Source organism: Eleutherodactylus coqui, chromosome 1, assembly GCF_035609145.1.
Source record: "Eleutherodactylus coqui strain aEleCoq1 chromosome 1, aEleCoq1.hap1, whole genome shotgun sequence".
In the NCBI taxonomy this organism is placed as follows: Eukaryota; Metazoa; Chordata; class Amphibia; order Anura; family Eleutherodactylidae; genus Eleutherodactylus; species Eleutherodactylus coqui.
The window spans coordinates 173,517,330-173,537,899 of NC_089837.1; the positions used below are offsets into that span (position 1 = coordinate 173,517,330).

General features: G+C 44.2%; 1 protein-coding gene across 1 annotated transcript in view; it reads left to right on the top strand.

The window, feature by feature from the left end:
* Window positions 1-20,570, top strand: part of LOC136611116 (elongin-A-like) — a 146,274-nt gene that overhangs the window by 92,044 nt on the left and 33,660 nt on the right. The window contains exon 3 of the mRNA XM_066590394.1: window positions 17,563-17,619. Within this exon, the coding sequence (XP_066446491.1) occupies window positions 17,563-17,619 (57 nt within the window). The remainder of the gene's footprint in view (window positions 1-17,562; window positions 17,620-20,570) is intronic.

Below are 20,570 nucleotides of genomic sequence, written 5' to 3' on the forward strand. Positions count from 1 at the left end.
TGCGTATTACAGGCGTGAAAATAAAAGCAACGTGTCCTAACTTGGTGCATATTATGCACCAGTATGCAGGATGGGTATTTAATATGCGTAGCGAAAAAAAAAGCATTCACGTCTATATTACAGGTGGGCCACATGCGCTTGTCTGAGTGAGCCTTAGGCTGGATTCAGACAACCGTATATCGGCTGGGTTTTCACGCCGATCCGATATACGGTGTCATCTGCAGGGAGGGGAGGATGGAAGAGCCAGGAGCAGGAACTGAGCTCCCGCCCCCTCTCTGCCTCCTCTCCGCCCCTCTGCACTTTTTGCAATGAATGAGGCGGGACGGGGCGGGGCTAAGTTCTGAGAATTAGCCCCGCCCCTGTCCCAGCTCTCCTCATTGCAAATAGTGCAGAGGGGCGGAGAGGGGGCGGGAGCTCAGAGCACTGCTCCTGGCTCTTCCAGCCTCCTCCCCCTGCAGAGAGAGACGACTTATATCGGCTGGGCGTGAAACCCCAGCCGATGTACGGTCGTCTGAATCCAGCTTTAGGGTGTTTTCACATGTGTGGAATTTGACTACAACAGGCAAAATCCGTGTTCCACCATGCGGAACTGAAAATGGCTTATTTCTGCCAGCAATTCCACAACAAAATAACCTGCGCCGTGATTAAAAAGGTTGTATACTCTAATGGGTGTTATCGATTATTTATTTATTTTTCCCAGCAAAATTGTGTAATTTTGAAGGGATCTGGTGTGCACCGCCATGGCCTCCTATGATGCCTCAGGTGCACAAAAATAGAGCTTGTCGCATTTTTTTTCTGCATGCATGAAATGCACACGCCAAAGCGAGAATGCAAACAGTGGATTCTATTCCCTGCTCAATGCGCGCACGAATGCTCTTAAGTGATTAACCCCTAAAGATCACTATGTAGCTCTGCTGCCATTGAACTCAATGGAAATGCATTTGTATATGACCTGTGAGCATATTTAGGATTTCAGCCGCAGTTCAGCAGCGCTGCTAATTAGAGCCACCTGATTGGCTCTTTGGCACCACGTGACTACACAGCGTGCACGTGGATTGCCTTCAGCAGCCGTGCACTACACACTACAGTTAAGCAGCACGGGATTTAGGGGTTAGGTTTAGGGTTAGGTTTAGGTAACCCTAACCCTAAACCTAACCCCGTGCTGCTTAACTGTAGTGTGTAGTGCACGGCTGCTTAACTGTAGTGTGTAGTGCACGGCTGCTGAAGGCAATCCGCGTGCACACTGTGTAGTCACGTGGTGCCGAAGAGCCAATCAGGTGGCTCTAATCAGCAGCGCTGCTGATCTGCGGCTGAAATCCTAAATATGCGACCTGTGAATCACATTTTGTCTCCATTGAGAACAATGGCAGTGTGAGATTACATGGTGATATAGTGATGTTTACTATGTAACTGTAGCCTTAGGCTAATTTCACGTGGGCGAGCATGCGCAATATCAGGCCATGAAACATGGTCCGATATCTCATTCGGGAACGTGCAATATCCTCTAGGAAGTTGCGATTCTTCGGCTCGACTGAAAATGTTTTCCGTCAGAACGTATTGCCCATTGTTTTCAATGTGGCCAGAAAACCCATTGCACGGTGTGTGATGCGAGGTTTCCCATTGAAAACTATCGGGAACACTTGCCAATGCTCTGGCATGGCTGGAAGCTGCATCAGAGGATCACAACTGTACTGAAGTAGTGGGACAATATTTGGCACAAACACCTCCCATCTGTGGGGACATCGCATGTGCATGATATCGGTCCGGCCGTGTGAGCCTAATTGTGAGCTTTTCAGGAAGTGCGCAGTATTTCGGAGGCCTCATTTGTTTATATTGGGAGCTTTATTTTGGGCGGCATTCTATATTGGAACAGGTGGTGGGGGATGAGCAGAGCTGCTTCTCGCTAGCACAGGGATCATCTTGCATATCAAGAACATTTGATATAACGGTTAGCGTTTGGAGATGGAAGCTGGAGGAACATGCTTAATATATTACAGTGGGCAATATGACATACTTTTTATATAAAGCCTGAAACGCCTTAACCCTTTCCAATCCAATGTATCTGCCACCTGCACACTCCCCACCTCTTATTTATTTTGGGTGGGAAAGTGCTTTGTGGATTAATTGGCATTAATCAACAAAAAAAAAAATGAAGAAATTAACTATCGTGAAGATTTTATTAGCAATTTTTTGTTGAAGATTAAAGGGGTTTTCCAGGTAAATACCAGATAGAGTGATCCTGATGAAATAGATGAGTGATCCTGATGAAAGGACCCCGATCAATCAGCTGAGCGGGAGCATGCTGTTAGTGCCGCAAATGCACAGAGGTCGAAACGAAAGCCTCTGCGCCGACCTCTGTCTAGTGGATGGCACTTGTAACTGCAGGCACAGCTCTCATTGAAATTGACTGGAACCGCAAATGCAGTTTTTGGTGCTGTTTGGTGTTGGGTTTTTTTTTTCTACCACGAAAATGTAAGCAGTGTTATTTATTTTTTTTATTTTGCTTGCATTCCTTTTTTGTAGTATTCACATGTAGAATATGTTGCACCTTCAGTGTCATAGCACAGGGTAACAGCATTCAGCGTCCTTTTTTTTTTTCTGACATCATACTTTGTCACAAAGCTGCACGGCACGTGTGGGATTCACATTTTTAAAAAGATCCCTACTAGTTTTGTGGTGTGGTGTAATGCGTCATGGAAAATAGTCGTACTCTTATAATTAAATATGCCAATTGCCAAGTCAGGCTGATGCATACTATAAAAGCTTTTACTCCAGATTATAGTGTGACCTGAGCACTGGAAGGATACGCCGAGAGTTGTGCTACAATGACATTCTGTGATTCGAGGGGGACATAGTTTTTGATTTTTTTTCTTTCCTCTAGTCAAGACCTTTATGACTTCTTCCAGCTAATTCTTGCTGAGTTTACGGCCCAGACCTCATTGGCTGCTCTGAAAATACTACCGTATGCCCCCAGAACTAAACTATTAAACAAACTCTGTTGCCCCTTTATAATACCCTAAGACTGCTTCCTCCCCCCCCCCAAAATAAAATCTGTTCACTTGTCCCTGTGAAGCATGGTGATTGTATGGTACGGTGCTGATAGATGGATGTAACAAAAAAAAAAGTGATTTGGATTATTCGGCTCCATCAGAGGGCACTTGTACGTGAACATCATGTAATAACCCAATATAACAGCATTACAGGTAAATTTATCTATACCGGTACGAGAAGCACTGTCATGTGCGTCACTCGCCTTTCCATAATTTTGGAGCTCCGCAGCAAACCTCATGCACGAAGTGCGCCATAGGTGTGACAGTTTATCGGCAACAACACCTCTGTATTGTATACGGTCTGGTGTACATTTTACTTGGTGTATTTTTAGGCTGACCCATCATACTCTGTAAGAACTGAGTTCTTTCAGGCCGCTTCCACACCGGAAATGGGATATCGCTGTGTGAAAATCGCAGCGAGATCACATCTGTGTTCTGTGTGATATCGCGATTTTGTGTTGCTACAAAGTTGTAGCACCACATGCCAGGATTTTCAGGGGGGCTTGAAATATAAGCCCTAGCTGCCTGAAAACAAACAAAAAAAATACATCACCTAAGCGCCGCTCAGCGAATCAGAGGGAGAGCTTCCTGGAGGCGGGGTTTTACAAAATCCTGACCTGGAAGCTATGCTGGAGAACTGCAATCAAGAGCCAAGGAGCTGTGGGAGATGTGTGCCGGAGCCGGACAGCGCGTCTGAGGTGGTGTTTTTTAACTTTTTTTCAGGCTTTTTCAGTAGGATTTCCAACTGTAAAAGTTGCACCGCACATAAGCCATGTTTTCATGCAATGCAACACAAAGGAAGGGTCCATAAGGACCTCGCAAATCACAGCTGTATAGAGCATGGTGCAATTTTGTATTCTCGGAATGTAGCAGCCTACAAAACATCACTCATGTGAAGGAACCCATGAGAAAAGCATGGGCTTCACATACATGTGATTTGTAGCGCTGTCGCATTGTGAGAAACTCGCGTGAGTTTTGTTGCCCGTATGGAAGCGGCCTCATACAGAATACCCGACGTTGTAGACCTCACTAGGCTCTCGCACACAAAGCATGTGACTCTAGCATTACATTGGGCTTCCTCATCTGTGATCCTCACCTCTCCTGCTACATAGGAGTTGTGTCCATAGCACACAGGCGTCTACGTAGACTCCATTTTCAGCCGAGGTCTCACATCTAAGCTGCTGCCGTCTCTCTGATGCCTTCCTGTGCTATTAGAAATGTCATGGACGCATCACATTATATTGTTATAGGAAGGGGGAGGTGTGGGGTTTCTATGGGACAGGATCGGAAGGCAATTACACTCCATACATGGCAAGGGGGTGGCTGACTTTGACAACCGACAATGGCCTGCAACAGGGGCAATCGGGGTTTGTGCTGATTGCAGCTGTTAACCTTTTAAATGCCGCTGTCAGTTCTGACAGCAGCATTTAAATGTCCCAATCCGTGTTTGGGGTCTCAAATGGCCTCCCTGCGATGAAATCGTGAGATGCCATTCGGTTGTCATGGCAGCATGGGTCCTTCTGAAGGGCACCATGGTCAACTGTCTGTGAGGACGTGATATAATGCAATACTATGTACCCTATGATCACAAGTACAAGTCCACAATGGGCACAAAAGAGAGAAAAATGTTTGTTTTATTTGCTGAATTATTACAAAAAGTATTAAGCTTTTATAAACAAAACCTTTTCTCATATTTATAATAATTAAAAATCCAAGCAAAAAACCCTACAAAAATATTTGGTATTGCCATATCTGTAAAAGTCCAATCTATCAAAACACTATTTTAAGACACCAAAGGCTTTTTGGATAGAGCAGAGCAGTGTTTTAACAGACCACAATCACTTGCAGTGGAAGATGTCTCATACTGTGTACTTTAAAATCTGCAATATGTTCTATTTATTGCAGAAATGCTGCAGATCCGCACCGCAGAATCCATTCATAGCAATGCAATAAGGAAATGCTGCGGCGAAAATTCACACCGACATCTGCACATGGACCTTGGTGCGGATTCGCTCTGTAATGTTTGATCATACCCTAAGGCTTGTGTCACATTGATGTATTTGCGTGCGATATGCAAAAACCGGAACCCATTCCTTTTTGATGGGTTAGTTCACAAGTGCTTATTTTGCGTGCGTATTTTTGTCGCACAAAAAAAAAGCAGCATGCTCCATCTTCCTGCGGGTGTTTTTTTTTTTTTTTTTGCGCATATAATAGTGCACGACTTACACAGGCAAAAAGTACAGTAAAAATGCTGTTCATGCAAATGCCCAATGACAGCTTCTGTGCTGCACAAGTTGTGATTGCGGCAACCTGTTACTCGCACTGCGACAATGTTGGAGTTTAACGGCAGTGCGAGTCACAGTGCTCCACAGCGATCATTAGTCATGTGACTGCACCCCTCTCCTGTCGCAGCTAAAATCGACATGTAGCCCTTGCCTTAACCCTTGAAATTGTCTCGTTATATTGAGCCTTACGTTCTGCTTCAGAGACCAGCTGAATCTTGTGCCCGTGACGTGTGATGGGTTTGTCTTTCCTGTTATATGCTGTAACCGTTAGTATAATTTGCTGCTAGGATGGAAACTTAGTCTTGTGCAGTATATGCCTGGGTAAGTGTAATTCTACATGCTGAACTCGCAACACAAATCACTTTTATATGCACCACTAGATGTCAAGGGATTGAGAGTCTGTCCCTGCTGTAATTCACTTTATTCGTCAATGAACCGGTTACATTAAATCACTGAGTCCTCCTGATTTTTGTTGGCTTAAAGGAAACGGGTCATCAGAAAATAACCAATTTTGTATTTTCATGTTAAAAAAAAAAAAAAGTCACCCCCAAGTTTTTTTTAAGTTGTTTTTTTTTTTTTCCCCAGTAACTGAACAATGATTTGTTCACCTGTCGTTTAGTTTATGCAGGCTTAAAAATTAAGCAACGATCGGCCTCTGTAAACAGACAGCCGATCACCTTGCCTACACTTTCCCTCCTAGGACATGTCTTCCTGATCAGACTCTGAATAACTTCATATTTCTAATATATACAGAAGAAAACTGTAAAGGGGACGCTGGGATCTATTACTCTGAATTTACTGTCCTCAGATCCAGGTTTGTGAGGTCAGCCTGTTTTTACCCATGTAGCTGATGGCATTTGCATTGCCCATTTATAGCTTACAGTAAACTGAGATGTCTATATCCTCAGGCATTCCCATACATAGCTCCTGAGCTCACTGCGCACTCAGCCATTCCAAGCTTCCTAGAGAACAAGAGGCTCTTCCCATACATGGCTGTTCCAGTTTTGCCTATTGAATATAACTATTTTCTTGTTTTTATATAATGACCCTTTGGAATCATTCTTGACTAAAAGTTTCTGTAGGACTGATGGTGTTAAAAATAATTTCTGATACAAATAGTCTGGGGTTCTAAGTCATTGCTATACGAATATATAGGACACTGATAACCTATAAAGGCTAGTGCTTCTATAATCTGTCCATGGTAATGACGAATAGTGATGTGATGTGTGGTTATTGTGAAGTTTCAAGTCCTTTCTGTTTAACAGCAGCATTTGAATGGCTCTTCTATGTATTTACTACTTTAAGCTTTTTTTCCTTTTTTTTTTACATTAATTTCCACAATTTCTCGACCAGACTCCTGAGTTTTTTGTTTTTTGTGTTTTAAATACATTAGATCTTATTGTTGCCATATAACCAAATTAATTTTGATTTGAAATAAGACCCAAGACAACAGTTTTTGGGATTAAAGGCAGCGGTATTTTATTAAAGGGTTCCCAAAGAAGAGTTTTATCCCAACACCATTCACCATAAATTAAATGTCAATCACCATGTAATAACTCAAATCAAGACTTTTAGTCCTCCAGACTCAAGTAACCATGTAATAACTTTAATGAGGATGTTGTCTTTCAGACTCAAGTCCACATGCCAACAAATAAATTTAGACCCCAAATCCACCCACATTAGCGAGCGATACCCCACTTAATCCAATACTACGACAGCATAAATCAAAAGGGGAGGGAGGATGGGGTACTTTGACTTGAATTCTTGAACTACTGATGAGTCACTGAACTCCAAACTTCTTAGGGCTCATGTCCACGGGCAAAATAAGAATTAAAATCCGCAGCGGATTTTAACTCTTCTCCTGCCCGCGGATCCGCACCCCATAGGGATGCATTGACCACCCGCGGGTAGATAAATACCCGCGGATCGTCAATAAAAGTGATTTAAAAAAAAAATGGAGCATGAAAAAATCTGGACCATGCTCCATTTTCATGCGGGTCTCCTGCGGGGACGGCTCCCGCGGGCTTCTATTGAAGCCTATGGAAGCCGTCCGGATCCGCGGGACACAAAAATCTGATTTTACTCACACGCTCCGGTTCTTCTCTTCGCCGCGGCACCATCTTCTCTCAGTCGAGGCCGGATCATTTTGCTTCGGCCCGGCGCATGCGCGGGGCACGTCACCGACGTCATCATGCACATCCGCCGAGCCGAAGAAAGAAGATCTGGCCGCGACGAGAGAAGATGCCGCCGCAGCGAAGAGAAGAACCGGAGCGTGTGAGAGGTAAGTTTATTCTTATTTATTCCTATTTTCAGCCCTCATGTCCGCGGGGCAGGAGGGACCCGCTGCAGATTCTACATGGAGAATCCGTAGCGGGCCTGATTTTCCCCGTGGACATGAGGCCTTATAGTTTTACTCCTTCCCACCGTTTTACCCCCTCCATTCGGAATTTACTCACCCGCTCCGGTTCTTCCCTTCACCGTGGCTCCATCTTCTCTCCGTCGCGGCTGGATCTTCCTACTTCGGGCCGGCGCATGAGCGGGGCACGTCACCGACGTCATCCTGCGCATCCGCCAGGCCGAAGAAAGAAGATCCGGCCGCGACGCAGAGAAGATGACGCCGCGGCGAAGGGAAGAACCGGAGCGGGCGAGAGGTAAGTTTATTCTTATTTTTATGCCTCATGTCCGCGGGGCAGGAGGGACCCGCTACGGATTCTACATGGAGAATCCGGAGCGGGCCTGATTTTCCCCGTGGACATGAGGCCTTATAGTTTTACTCCTTCCCACCGTTTTACCCCCTCCAATCAGACCTTGTTGCTAGGCCAGCTGTTTCTCTCCTCTTCCTCCATTTTTACACTGGCCAATCAGACACTGTTGTCAAGCCAGCTGTTACTGGGGCAGATATTCAGGAATCTTCTATGCATGGTCTCATTTGACCCTGAAATGAACTCAAGCACAAGGTGAGATACCTAAAAACCCTTATTACTGAGGGAAAATCTAAAAGACACTTGACCAGGTCATATAAAAACACAAGATAAGATGTTAAGAGTCCTTCCATGGATATCATTAGATGTAAGAAAACTGTCAAATATATGAAGGGCTCTCCATTGAACGTAATACTGAGATGACAAATTTTAGGCTGCATTTGGATAGCCATGGTTTAGTATGTTTAGTGCAAATAATGGGATTGGAATCAGATCCCCGGGAAAGCGGAGATTTTTATTTATTTTTTTACAAGTAATGTCCCAGACGTTCTATTAATCTGTGTAGGTTTAATAGCTCCATATACATCAATGCCTATATCCAAGGTAGGTGGATAGATTAGGCCTCTGGCATGCTAGCATTTTTGGGGCTGTGTGCTGTCCGTGTTGTTCCACAAACCTCACATGGCCCCATTATAGGTCTGAGGCTATGCATATTGATGTTTTTTTTTTTTTTTTCACATTGACCAACGACCTGTGTGGAAAAACCTATGACTAGAGATGAGCGAACCTACTCGGCCACGCCCCTTTTTTGCCCGAGTACCGCGATTTTCGAGTACTTCCGTACTCGGGTGAAAAGATTCAGGGGGCACCGTGGGTGAGTGGGGGGTTGGAGTGGGGGGGGGAGAGAGAGGGCTCCCCCCGGCGCCCCCCGAATCTTTTCACCCGAATACGGAAGTACTCAAATCGCGGTGCTCGATCGAGTAATTACTCGAAACGAGTACGTTCGCTCATCTCTACTTATGACCTTTTCGTTTCACAAACGATAAATGGGGCATGTCATTGCATGCCAATTTACCTCCTTCCCACCCCAATAAATCAGACGCACACACTGTTGTCCATGTGCTGTTCCATGCAAGTTGCACTGCATGCAGCTCACATTCACAGCTAGTGTCCATCTAGCCCTAGGCTGCTTCCACACAGGCGATGGGATATCGCCGTGAGAAAATGGCAGTGATATTGCATTATTGTATGCAATATACCTGCGTTTTCTCTCTGGCAATATCGCAATTTAGGGTCGCTACAAAGTCGCACATGGTGCTACCAAGTGGCGCGACTTTATAGTACCATGTGCGAGTATTTTCTGGAGGGATAGGCTTCAAATGTAAGCCCAACTCTGAAAATGAGCCCTAGCTGTATAAAAAAAATAAACAAAAAATACATCCCCTCTCCAGCGCTGTCCTCTTCCCTGAAGCTCCCCGGCAGTTGATTGAAGCTCTCCTGTAGAGCTTCCTGGTTGGGACTTTAAAATCCCCGCCTCCAGGAAGTTCTGCATCTGGCTGAGGTGCGCGCTCGGGAACCAATCACAGCGATTTATTGGAGCGCCGGAGAGGTGATGTATTTCCTTTTTTAATTTTTTATGCAAGTAGGGCGTAGTTTAGGGCTTTTACAGTAGGATTTCTAGCTGCAAAAGTTGCAGGTAATGCAACACATAGGAAGGCTCCATAGGGAGATGTTGGCTACAAAAATCGTGACTGTATAGAGTATGCCATGATTTTGTAGTCTCACAATGTCGCAGGCTACAAAACTTCGCTCGTGTGGAAGAATCCATAGGAAAGCATGGGCTCTATGTATATGCGATTTGCAGCACTGTCGCATTGTGACAATCGTGCAGGAAAATTGCCCATGTGGAACTGGCCTTAGGTTGAGGAGGACTAAAGATAAAGGCATTTGTAACAGATCTGGTGAATAAAATGTTTAGATTTTCACAGCAAAGTGGATCGGATAGAAGACTGACTAGTGGGTGGGCAACTTCTCTTCGAGGCTGCTGGACACAATTGGTCTGTAAACCTCAGCTGTCTTGCTGGGTCTCTCAAAAGACCCATCAGTGCAACCCTAGCAGCCAGGGATCTTCTTGTGATCTTAAACGTTTACTGTAGGTTCACAAACCCCAGAACCATGCTTTATTCATAGTACTGGGCTCCCTATATGGAAAAGTGGCCTTATGGGCCCCTTAAGGCTCCTGGGCCCGGGTGCAACCCCATCCTCTGTAGTTATGCCCCTGCATCCAGCCTAAATATGCAATATTTTGCTATGCACATTGTAAAACTGTTCCCCTGTGTTCTGGATGTGTCTGCAGACAAATGAGTTAAATAGTTTACACCTGTCAGTGTTTGTGGGGTGGGTATTTATCAAAAGTATAAAAGAATAAATAAAATGAAGGACAAAAAGTGTGGCTATAAAACTAGCGTTGAGGTTAAGTTACTAAAAACAGCTAAACTGTTTTTGATCTCGAAGGCCCAAAATACCCTAGACCTAACTCTGTTAATGGCTTTACCTTGTGGTTTCCATTCACTCGCTGTCTAAATCGATTGGAAATTTAGCTCAATGATTCAGGACATTTTTTATTAAAATGTTAATTACTGCCACCAGTTATATACTTATCTGGATCACATAGCCTTAATCGGTACAATAAATTACTGCTAGTGTGGACTAAACTGTAAATTAGTGGGAGAAGGCAGAAACTAATCTAGTATGGGTGGCAGATGCCATAATGGAGTATGGCAGCTGTCAGAATTTTATTGCCTTTAGGACTCTGGCTTGTGTTTCTGGATTTCCCTATGGTTATCTGTAACGAACCTATGCTTGAAGATTTCTCTACACTGCTGTTTCCAGTTCATATTGCAGGTTTGGGTGTGGATTTGATGTGTAATTAGCATCACAAAAGTGTACAGTGGCATCTATGTGGTTAGAAGGGAGAGGGTTCTCTGTCAGACCATGCCTCCTGTGATGCAACTGCAGACTGCTGATGGGCTGCTATGGCAGCCAATGGCCTCTGGGTTTACAGTGTACAGGTGCCTACTGACTACCTGTCACATTTACCATAGACACAATAGACTGAAATTTAGCATAATTACTACAGCATATTATGTAAACAATTAGACTGCAATTTCAAATCCACTACTGGGACTTAGAAAATGACTTAAAAAAAACAACCTATGAGAAATAAAAATAAATTCAAAGTAACAAGTTTTCAAGCGGCCTTTTTTGCTTAAAGTGTAACTGCGCTTTCTCAAAACATTTGACAGCATAGGGTAATGTCCAAGTTTTTGATTGCTGGGAGTCAAGCTTCATAGACCCCCCCCCCCCCCCCCCCCCCCCCCATCAATTGCTAGAATGAAGCAGCTGAAGTGCCTGTTGGAGCAATGTCACTGTTCGCTAGCTGAAGACAAACTCAATGGGAAGTCTATGGACCCGTCTTAATTTAGCAAACAGTTAGTGACTGGATGAATGCTTCAGCTGGCTTGTTCTAGCAGTTGGTAGTGATATTGGCATCTGCAAAAAAGAACAATCAAAACTTTGACATGTCTATGACCTGTCCAAGTGTGTTAAAATAGTGCAGTTACACTTAAAGCCTCTAAATGTGTGTTTTTTGTTGGGCTTTTTGTTATAAAAATCAAATACATAAATGCTATTGCTTCATTCATAATGACCAAATGATCACATAACGTCCTGCATAGTAAGCATCATTAAAAAAAAAAAAAAACAGTAGTATTTTTGGCTCATTCTGCCTCCCAAAAGGCACAATGGGTGAACAAAAAGCTTCATTCTCAAAAATAACTCCTGAAAAATTAAATGTTTGTGTAAAAAAAAAAGTAGAAAAACCTTGAAAAATAACTATATAATTTGTGTATCTTCAGTCGTTATCTGTAGCAATTATTTTTATACTGCAGCGAGAACGCTGTAAAAATTCTCCCTGAACTTTGCTGTGCTGCTTCATCCCATTTATTTTATGCACCCTTTAAAAGATACCTCCTTAAAGGGGGTTATCAAAAAAAAAAAAAATTTGTAGGAAACCTAAAAAAATGCACTTCTTGTTTCTTCTGACAATCCAGCAGTCAAGCTCTGGCGCTTTCCAGCTAACATTTATACATTGACTGCAGTGGTCACGAGCATTACAATCTATGGGCTCCCATCAGTGAGTGCTGATACTGGTAGTATGCAACGCTGCAGTCACTGATATGTTACAGCGGTCACATACTGGCACATGTAAACAGAGACTGGGAGGACCACGGGATTGCTAGTGTTGAATCATGAGGAAAAGAGGGGAGTCCCTTTTTTTTTTTTTTGAGGGATTTGGCATCCGGAGTATAGTTGAGGACTGGCGCAGGATGATGCTGTCAAGCAAGAAGAAGGAAACTGCCTGTCACACACTTTCTCATTAAACATCAGAGTCTAGCTCCGACTAATGTGTAAATGGTAATGTAAGCTCTCGGTGGCTGTCTGGACACTTCCTTGTAATTAACCCTGTGCACCCAGCTTAATAATGTATGTTTGCTGGGCTATTAAAATAGACACCCTGATCCCTGACTGGCAAGTATGTAGATTGTCTGTCTGACACTTGTTTTGCAGTTCTGCTATTTCTCACTGAATGGTGCTCGCTGGGACTGATAACTCTTGCTGAACACACTTGGGAAATCTTGCAGTTGCCAACTTTTTAAAATAGTCTTGAGAGGTCTACAAATGCTGAGCTGGTGAATTATATCCTGGGACAAACAATACTGCTCCAAGTGGGCCTTCAGACTTGGTGTCCATTATAGTCCGCTCAGTGAGTTGTAGAATATTACGGCTATCGAGAACTTCAACATGTAGAACCACAGTTTTCACTACGCATAAAAGTGGGAAATGCTAACCCCCTTTAAAGGCGCATGAAAGGGATGGCCAAAAATATATTCGCAGCTTTGCAATACGTAATAATTTAAAGACTTCACTGGTTTCTGATACTTTTGTACTTTCTAGACACGTGTTTGTTCACTTTGAGATGTGGTGTACTGCTAGTAGTGATGAGCAATTAGTGGAACAATCATTTCGTGTGGGATCCAAAATGATTCCCCAAAGTCATCGGGAAGAGGAGGAGGTGGCAGTTGAGGCATGCTGTGTCATTCACTGTATGACCTGTTCTGTGTGCGGCGGATGTAATGTAAGGTCCGAACTGCTTCTAAGAAATGGCAGCGGGCTTGCCTCACCTCCTGCAGGACCTGGAGCTGTTGCTTCAGTGGGAGCAGCTTGAAGTACCAACTTGGCCATCCTCTCCAATTGGCTGTGTAGGGCTAATAATTTGTAGTGGCCAGCCTCTGGACTATGAATTATGTTTGAGGCCACAAACACAGAACTGCAAACTCTCCACAACAAAGTGTGGTTTGTCTGTCTGCTTTGCTGCTATATACGGCGACGGCAGCAGAAATATATACTCTGCAAAAAATATCTTCCAAAAATTTGGGTCTGACTTTCCTGATCTGATTTGGAGAAAGTTGGGGTGAGTCCCCCCCCCCCCCCCTTCCCCTGCCGATTTAAGAATGGCAACTTTAATTGCTAGTAACCGTATGATCGCATGGCATCTGGTGGCATGGTACCAGCATAATTGGCCCTAACTCTGTTTTTAGGGGTAACTTGTACAGCCTTTTCATGGGGAGAGGCATGTAATGTATACTAGATGCATGGTATGACCGCTTGATGTGGAACATAGCAATAAGAGGCTTATAAAAGTGGTAGGAGTTGATGTTGTGCTTTGGCAACTGAGTGGCCTGCAGTGGAACAAGACTCCCTTGTTGAGGAAAACCAAGATTGCGCAGATTGGCTCGGTGACATTTCGGGGGCACTACAGAGAATAAAAATGCACTGTTATGGATGCTGGAGATGTGTGATGCTGGATGTGAGCAATACTCGATGCAGCATAAAAGGCTCTTCAGGTAGAGAGGAGTCCCTGTGAACAACACCAGGGGGCAGGGAGTGGAGAAAGGAGCCTCCCCACAAGAGAAGGAAAGTGAAGCCCATTGATAGTAAAAAAACTTGTTTGACAACTATTGATCATGAATGATTAACCACAAACAAACAGAAAAGGGAAACCTCTCACCATCATTCCACTGCCTGTTAAAGCCTTGTTCAAGCTGTCCCCCCCCCCCCCCCCCCCATCCCCAGTGAGAACTGATATGCGTGTATGCCCACCACAGCAGAAACACTTATGCATTTGTCTATCTTGGAGTATAAGGGTGCCTTCATACTTACGATAAAATTGCGTGATGCAAGAGTGAATGAAAATGCAGAATTATGAAATCAATGATTTTCAATGGATTCTGTCTAGAGATGAGCGAACCTACTCGGCAACACCCCTTTTTCACCCGAGCGCCGCGATTTTTGAGTACTTCCGTACTCGGGCGAAAAGATTCGGGTGGCGCCGTGGGTGAGTGGGGGGTTGCAGCGGGGAGTGGGGGGGGAGAGGGAGAGAGAGGGCTCCCCCCTGTTCCCCGCTGCTACCCCCCGCTCCGCCACGCCTCCCCCTGCCCCCCGGCGCCCCCAGAATCTTTTCACCCGAGTAGTGAAGTACTCGAAAATCGCGGTGCTCGATCGAGTAATTACTCAAAACGAGTACGTTCGCTCATCTCTAATTCTGTCACATTCGCGATGGTGTGTGTTTTTTTTTTTTTTGTTGTTGTTTTTTGTACTTGTGTGATGTCAATAAAGCCTGTCAGAATCTGCAAAAAAAATGTTTTATATAATTTTATAAATTCCCATTCTCACCATATTCACATACTTTGTCCTATATAGGAACATAACAAATATACATAGAAAATGTGACGTAGCAATTTCTTTAAAACCACCTTTTGATATTAAAACTGAGCTCTAGTGGTTAGTGTCTTATGCTATAACAGGAGCAATGTAACTTCGCTCTTGTAATTGGCAAATGTCAGCTAACTTCTTTTTTGGTAAGCTTTCACACTATGCCACTTGATAGAGCTTAGGATGTGCTCACGGTACAGCTATGCCAATCTTTCACATTTCTGTTTCTTATAACAAGAAATTTGGATGTTCCAATTTCTATGTTTAGAACTGCATAATGAAATGAGTCGCAGGAAAGGTCATTTAAATGGGGCTGGGTTGCAGTACCAGAAATATGGAAAATTATGGTGCCTTTTTCTGGGAAAATCAGCCTTTTTTTTATTTTATTTTTTTGTTTCCTCCTCCTCCTCCTCCTCCTCCTCCTCCTCCTCCTCCTCCTCCTCCTCCTCCTCCTCCTCCTCGATAACCTTTCTTTTAAATGGTCATTATTAACTTTTCAAACAACTTGTATCTATAAAATGGCCAGTGTGATAACTGGCAAAACTATTCACTTTTAGTTTCCTTGGAGCGACTGACTTTCTGCTTTAAAAAAAAAACAAAACCCCAAATGCTGACCACTACAGTTTTTCTTTTAACTTGTTGGCCAGTACTTGCTATAAAGGTGTATTTATGGTGATGCAATATAGCAGAACCGGAAGGATGAAGATGAATTCTTGCGCTCATTGCAGTCTTAAGGCTAATTCACACAAGCATAGGTGTTTTTACAAGCACCCACCGGCGCCGTTAAAATGCGTGAACGGCGCACAAATCTTCGGTTTGTGCGCCCATTCAGACAGCCCCGGGTTCGCCGCATATACGCCAAGCCTGGATTGCCATCGGGTGGGGAGAGACAGTTTAGCTCTGCTACTACTAGCTTGGCAACTTGCTCCCGCCCTACCCCGCCCCCTCCCATTGCAAACGGCCAGCAAAGGGCAGAGAGAAGGGGGTGGGAGTTTGGTAGACTTGCTGCTAAGCTCCTTCCCACCTCCCTTCTCCTGCAGCTCCCATTGGCTCCCATAGAAGTCTATGGCAGCGGTTGACGTATTCTGTCCAGGAAGATAGTTCCTGAACTATCTTTCCTGGCTGGCATAAAAGCGCCTGCCCGAAATGTGCTAGTGTGCACCATCTTTGCTGGGCGTCTACAGGGGCGTATTACTGCAGTGTAAAAACGTATGCATTCTAAACCAATGCATCAGATGAGCAGCATATGTCGGCCAGGCGTGAAAGCGCAGTGGATATACGTTCATGTGAATAAGCCCTTAGAGTGGAGGGGGAGGAAGAAGAGACTCTTGAACACAGAACGTCCTGCAGGAGCTAATGTACAAAACAAACATACCAACACCAAGGGCTCTTTCACACAAGCGCATGTACGGTGCACTTTTACACCCAGGCGTATATATGCTACCCATGTGAAGCATTTGTTCCCAATGCATTCATTCACATGGGCAGTTATACGGTGCGTAAATACGTCAGTACCGTGAAAAATTTTACATAAGCGGCTGAAATGTGTCCGGCGTATATATGGTGGCGAAAAAGATAGTTCTGGAACTATCTTTTGACCAATATACACCAGCGAGTCCCATAGACTCCTATGGAAACAGGGAAAAAGAAGGGAGGGGGAGGCGGAGGCGGAGGCATTTTTGCAGCGGCCAACGGCACTGGAAGGCATCTCGAGGATTTTGGCAGAGTGATGGTTTTCCAGGGTGCGGCATATTTTTCAGCTAAAAACGGCGGCCGTGTGGTCGAGAAAACGCTGACCGTGATCCCGGAAAAACACCCATTCAGGCGCTTGTACGGAGTAGCAGTGAAAACGTAAAAAACCCTAGCCATATATATGCGCTTGTGAGGAAAGAGTCCTAAGGGAAAAGTAGTAGCAGTGAATAAGCAAGAAATGAAGGAAATCCACAGTAACTTGCTCTTCAGGAAGGGGAGCTACCTTCAATATGCCCTCTAACAAAAGCCTATTGTGCTTCACCTGTTTCCTTGGCATATATACAAACCCAGTGTACACCGTGACTTCACAATATAAATTTATTGCAAATTAAGATAATCACAGATGGATGATGTAACGCATTTCGGAGCTCACAAGGTCCCCTTTCTCAAGTGATATGTGTGAGATGCATTAAACATTGTGCAGACATATTTCATCCTACAAATAACCGGGATAGCCTAATACTTGAGGGCATGTTCATATGGTGGATTTCGTCTCTAAAACCGCAGTACAAAATCTGTGACCATAATTTCGCCATTACACATCTTTCTACATTTTCCTTTTTATGTGATAGAAAAAGTTTGCCAAGCGAGCATGTCACGTAGTTTTCTTTTTTTGCTGTTTTTTGTGATGAACTGTCCCTTGTTTATATACTGAGGTCAGTGATTAGCTGCAGCAATTGCATACGAGTTGGTGAAGCCTTTTACATAATGGTTTCTCAAAGATATATATTTACATATTATATTTATTTTTTTGGTTTACAGCATTTGGAGATAAATATCTGAGCCCCATGGCATTGGGACCATTTTTTTAATGCCAAAAAGAGGGGCAATTTCTCCTTGCTGGATCAGTTGAGATCTACGAAAACCTGTATGCATAGGTTTGGCCTGTAAAGGGTAATTTTAGCAAGTTGACTTGTAATTCCTTGTTATATATTGTAGATTTCCAAAGCTCTGAAGAATTTACAAGAACTTGATATCTCATTGGATATCCTTATGGTAAGTCATCAAAAAATGCCATTATCTTGTATAGAATTGCTAAGTTGTTTCTTTGTTTTTGTTTTTGTTTTTAATTTTATTTACTTTTTGGTCAGCTTTTAGAAATTGGTTTGTAATTTGTATGTTGCGTTCCACTGTTTTTTTCTGGTATTCTATCCAAATAAAGGGATGCAATGAGCACTTGAGTTGCTATGAAGCTGTTTTTAAGTGTAGACTAGAGATGAGCGAGCACCAAAATGCTCGGATGCTCGTTGCTCGAGTTGAACTTTCCGCGATGCTCGAGGGTTCGTTTCGAGTAACGAACCCCATTGAAGTCAATGGGCGACTCGATCATTTTTGTATATCACCCATGCTCCGCTAAGGTTTTCATTGGTGAAAATCTGCAAAACCCAAGAAAGTGATGGCAACGACACAGAAACGGATAGAGCAGGCGAGGGGCAACATGCTGGGCTGCATTTCAGGTTCCCAGGTCCCACTATTCAGCCACAATAGCGGCAAGAGTGCCCCCCCCCCCCTAACAATTTTTACTTCGGCCAAACCCTCATTAGTAAGGCACACCTTAGATTAGCACCACACTACCTCCAACTAAGCACAAGCACTGTCTGCAGGGCACACATGCAGGTACAACTCCGTGCGGACCGACAGCATGGGTGGGTCCCAGGAAGCCACCGGCGGTACATAAACATATCTCATTGCAGTGCCCTGGACAGCAGAGCTAACGTCAGGTTACATACAGGTCGGCTTCGGACCACACTGCATGCCCTAGTCAGACTGGGTAAATGGTTTTTCGGCCATGTATGTGGAACACCGCGATGGGAACACTTAGTGCACCCATAGTATGCACCGACCCCTGTAATGCTCCTGTAGCTAAGGTATATGCACACCCCACTAACAGTTATATTCCAGAAGTCTAGGGAGACCCTATTAACACTTCTGTAGTTACAGTATAGACGGACCCCAGTTACATTTCAGTAGCTGCAGTATAGGCAGAGCACAGTATAAGTTACATTTCAGTAGTAACGGTATCGACAGACCCCTGTAACATTTCCGTAACAGCAGGATAGACATAGCCCAGTATTAGTGGGATTTCAGTAGTAACAGTATAGACAGATTGTCAACACCTATGTGGAAAAGCTAGTATTTTCTAAGACAAGAGAGAGGCATTTGATTGCAATGAAAAGGATACTCAAGGTACTGAAAATCTGCACTCCTCATCTCAAGCTGGAAAATGGAAAGGCTACATTCCTATGGTTTCCGTTGTCCATTTCATTTACAGCAGTATTGATAGATCCCAGTAACATTTCAGTTCCAGCAGTGCAGACAGACCCCAGTAACATTTCAGTAGTATCATTAGGGACAGGCCCCAGTAACATTTCTGTAGCAACAGTAGAGACAGACCCCAGTAACATTTCATTTAGCGCAGTATTGACAGACCCCAATAACCTTTCAGTAGTAGTAACAGTATAGACACACCCCTTTAACATTTCCGTTGCAGCAGTATAGGCTGAGCCCAGTAACTTTTTATTTGCAGCAGTATTGACAGAGAGCAGTAACTTTTCTGTTGTAGGAACAGTATAGACACACCCCATTTACTTTGAAGCAGTATCACATTTCCCTGGCAGCAGTGTAGGGAGAGCATATTTTAATTTTAAAATTTCAGTGGTAGCAGTAAAGTCAGACCCCAGTAACATTAACGTAGAAGCAGTATGGACAAAGCAGCAGATTCACAATTCCCTTGCAGCAGTGTAGGGAGAGTACAGCATTTGTAACATTTCAGTAGTAGCAGTATAGTCAGACCCCAGTAACATTTACGTAGAAGCAGTATAGACAAAGCAGCAGATTCACATTTCCCTTGCAGCAATGTAGGGAGAGCACAGCATTTGTAACATTTCAGTAGTAGCAGTATAGTCAAGCCCCAGTAACATTTACGTAGAAGCAGTATGGGCAGAGCCCAGTATTAGTAAAATTACAGTTGTAACAGTATACACCAACCAAGTTAACATTTCAGGAGCAGAAGTATCGGCAGACCAACGTTACATTTCTGTTGCTGAAGTATAGTCAGACCCCTGTAGCATTACTGTGGCAGAAGTATAGGTAGGCAGAACAGAGTTACATTTCTGTAGCAAAAGTGTAGGCCAACCCCATACACAGTGGGGCAGCATGAGTGCAGGCAAAGCCCATAAAAATTACTTTGATTGCATAGTAGGCGAGGGCCCGAAAAATTTGTGTACCAACAGTACAAATGTACCCCACAAAAAATTGCCCATGCCCAACCCAGAGGGTAGGTGAAACCCATTAATCGCTTAGCGTACTGTGGCTTTATTTTTAACTAGGCCTGGAGGCAGCCCAGTCAAAATAACAATTGGTTCAGGTGGAAGTTTCAATGCTTTAATGAGAATTGAAACACATAAATATTATTTTTAGAAAAGTTATGAGCCTTTTGGCCCACAGAAAAATTGCTCTTTCGCGGTGATTACGTGAGGTTTCAGGAGGAGGAGCCGGAGGAAGAGGACGAATATCATACACAGATTGACAAAGGTCTTTAGGTAGCGCTGCTGTCCGCTGGGGGAGAAGAGAAGTCTGGGGAAATCCAGGCTTTGTTCATCTTTATGAGTGTAAGCCTGTCGGGACTGTCAGTTGACAGGCGGGTACGCTTGTCCATGATGATTCCCCCAGCTGCACTAAACACCCTCTCTGACAAGACGCTAGCCGCAGGGCAAGCCAACACCTCCAGGGCATACAGCGCGAGTTCGGGCCACGTGTCCAGCTTTGACACCCAGTAGTTGTACGAAGCAGAGGTGTCACGGAGGACGGTGGTACGATCGGCTACGTACTCCCTCACCATCTTCTTACAGTGCTCCCTCCGACTCAGCCTGGACTGGGGAGGTGTGACACAGTCTTGCTGGGGAGCCATAAAGCTGGCAAAGGCCTTGAAGAGTGTTCCCCTGCCT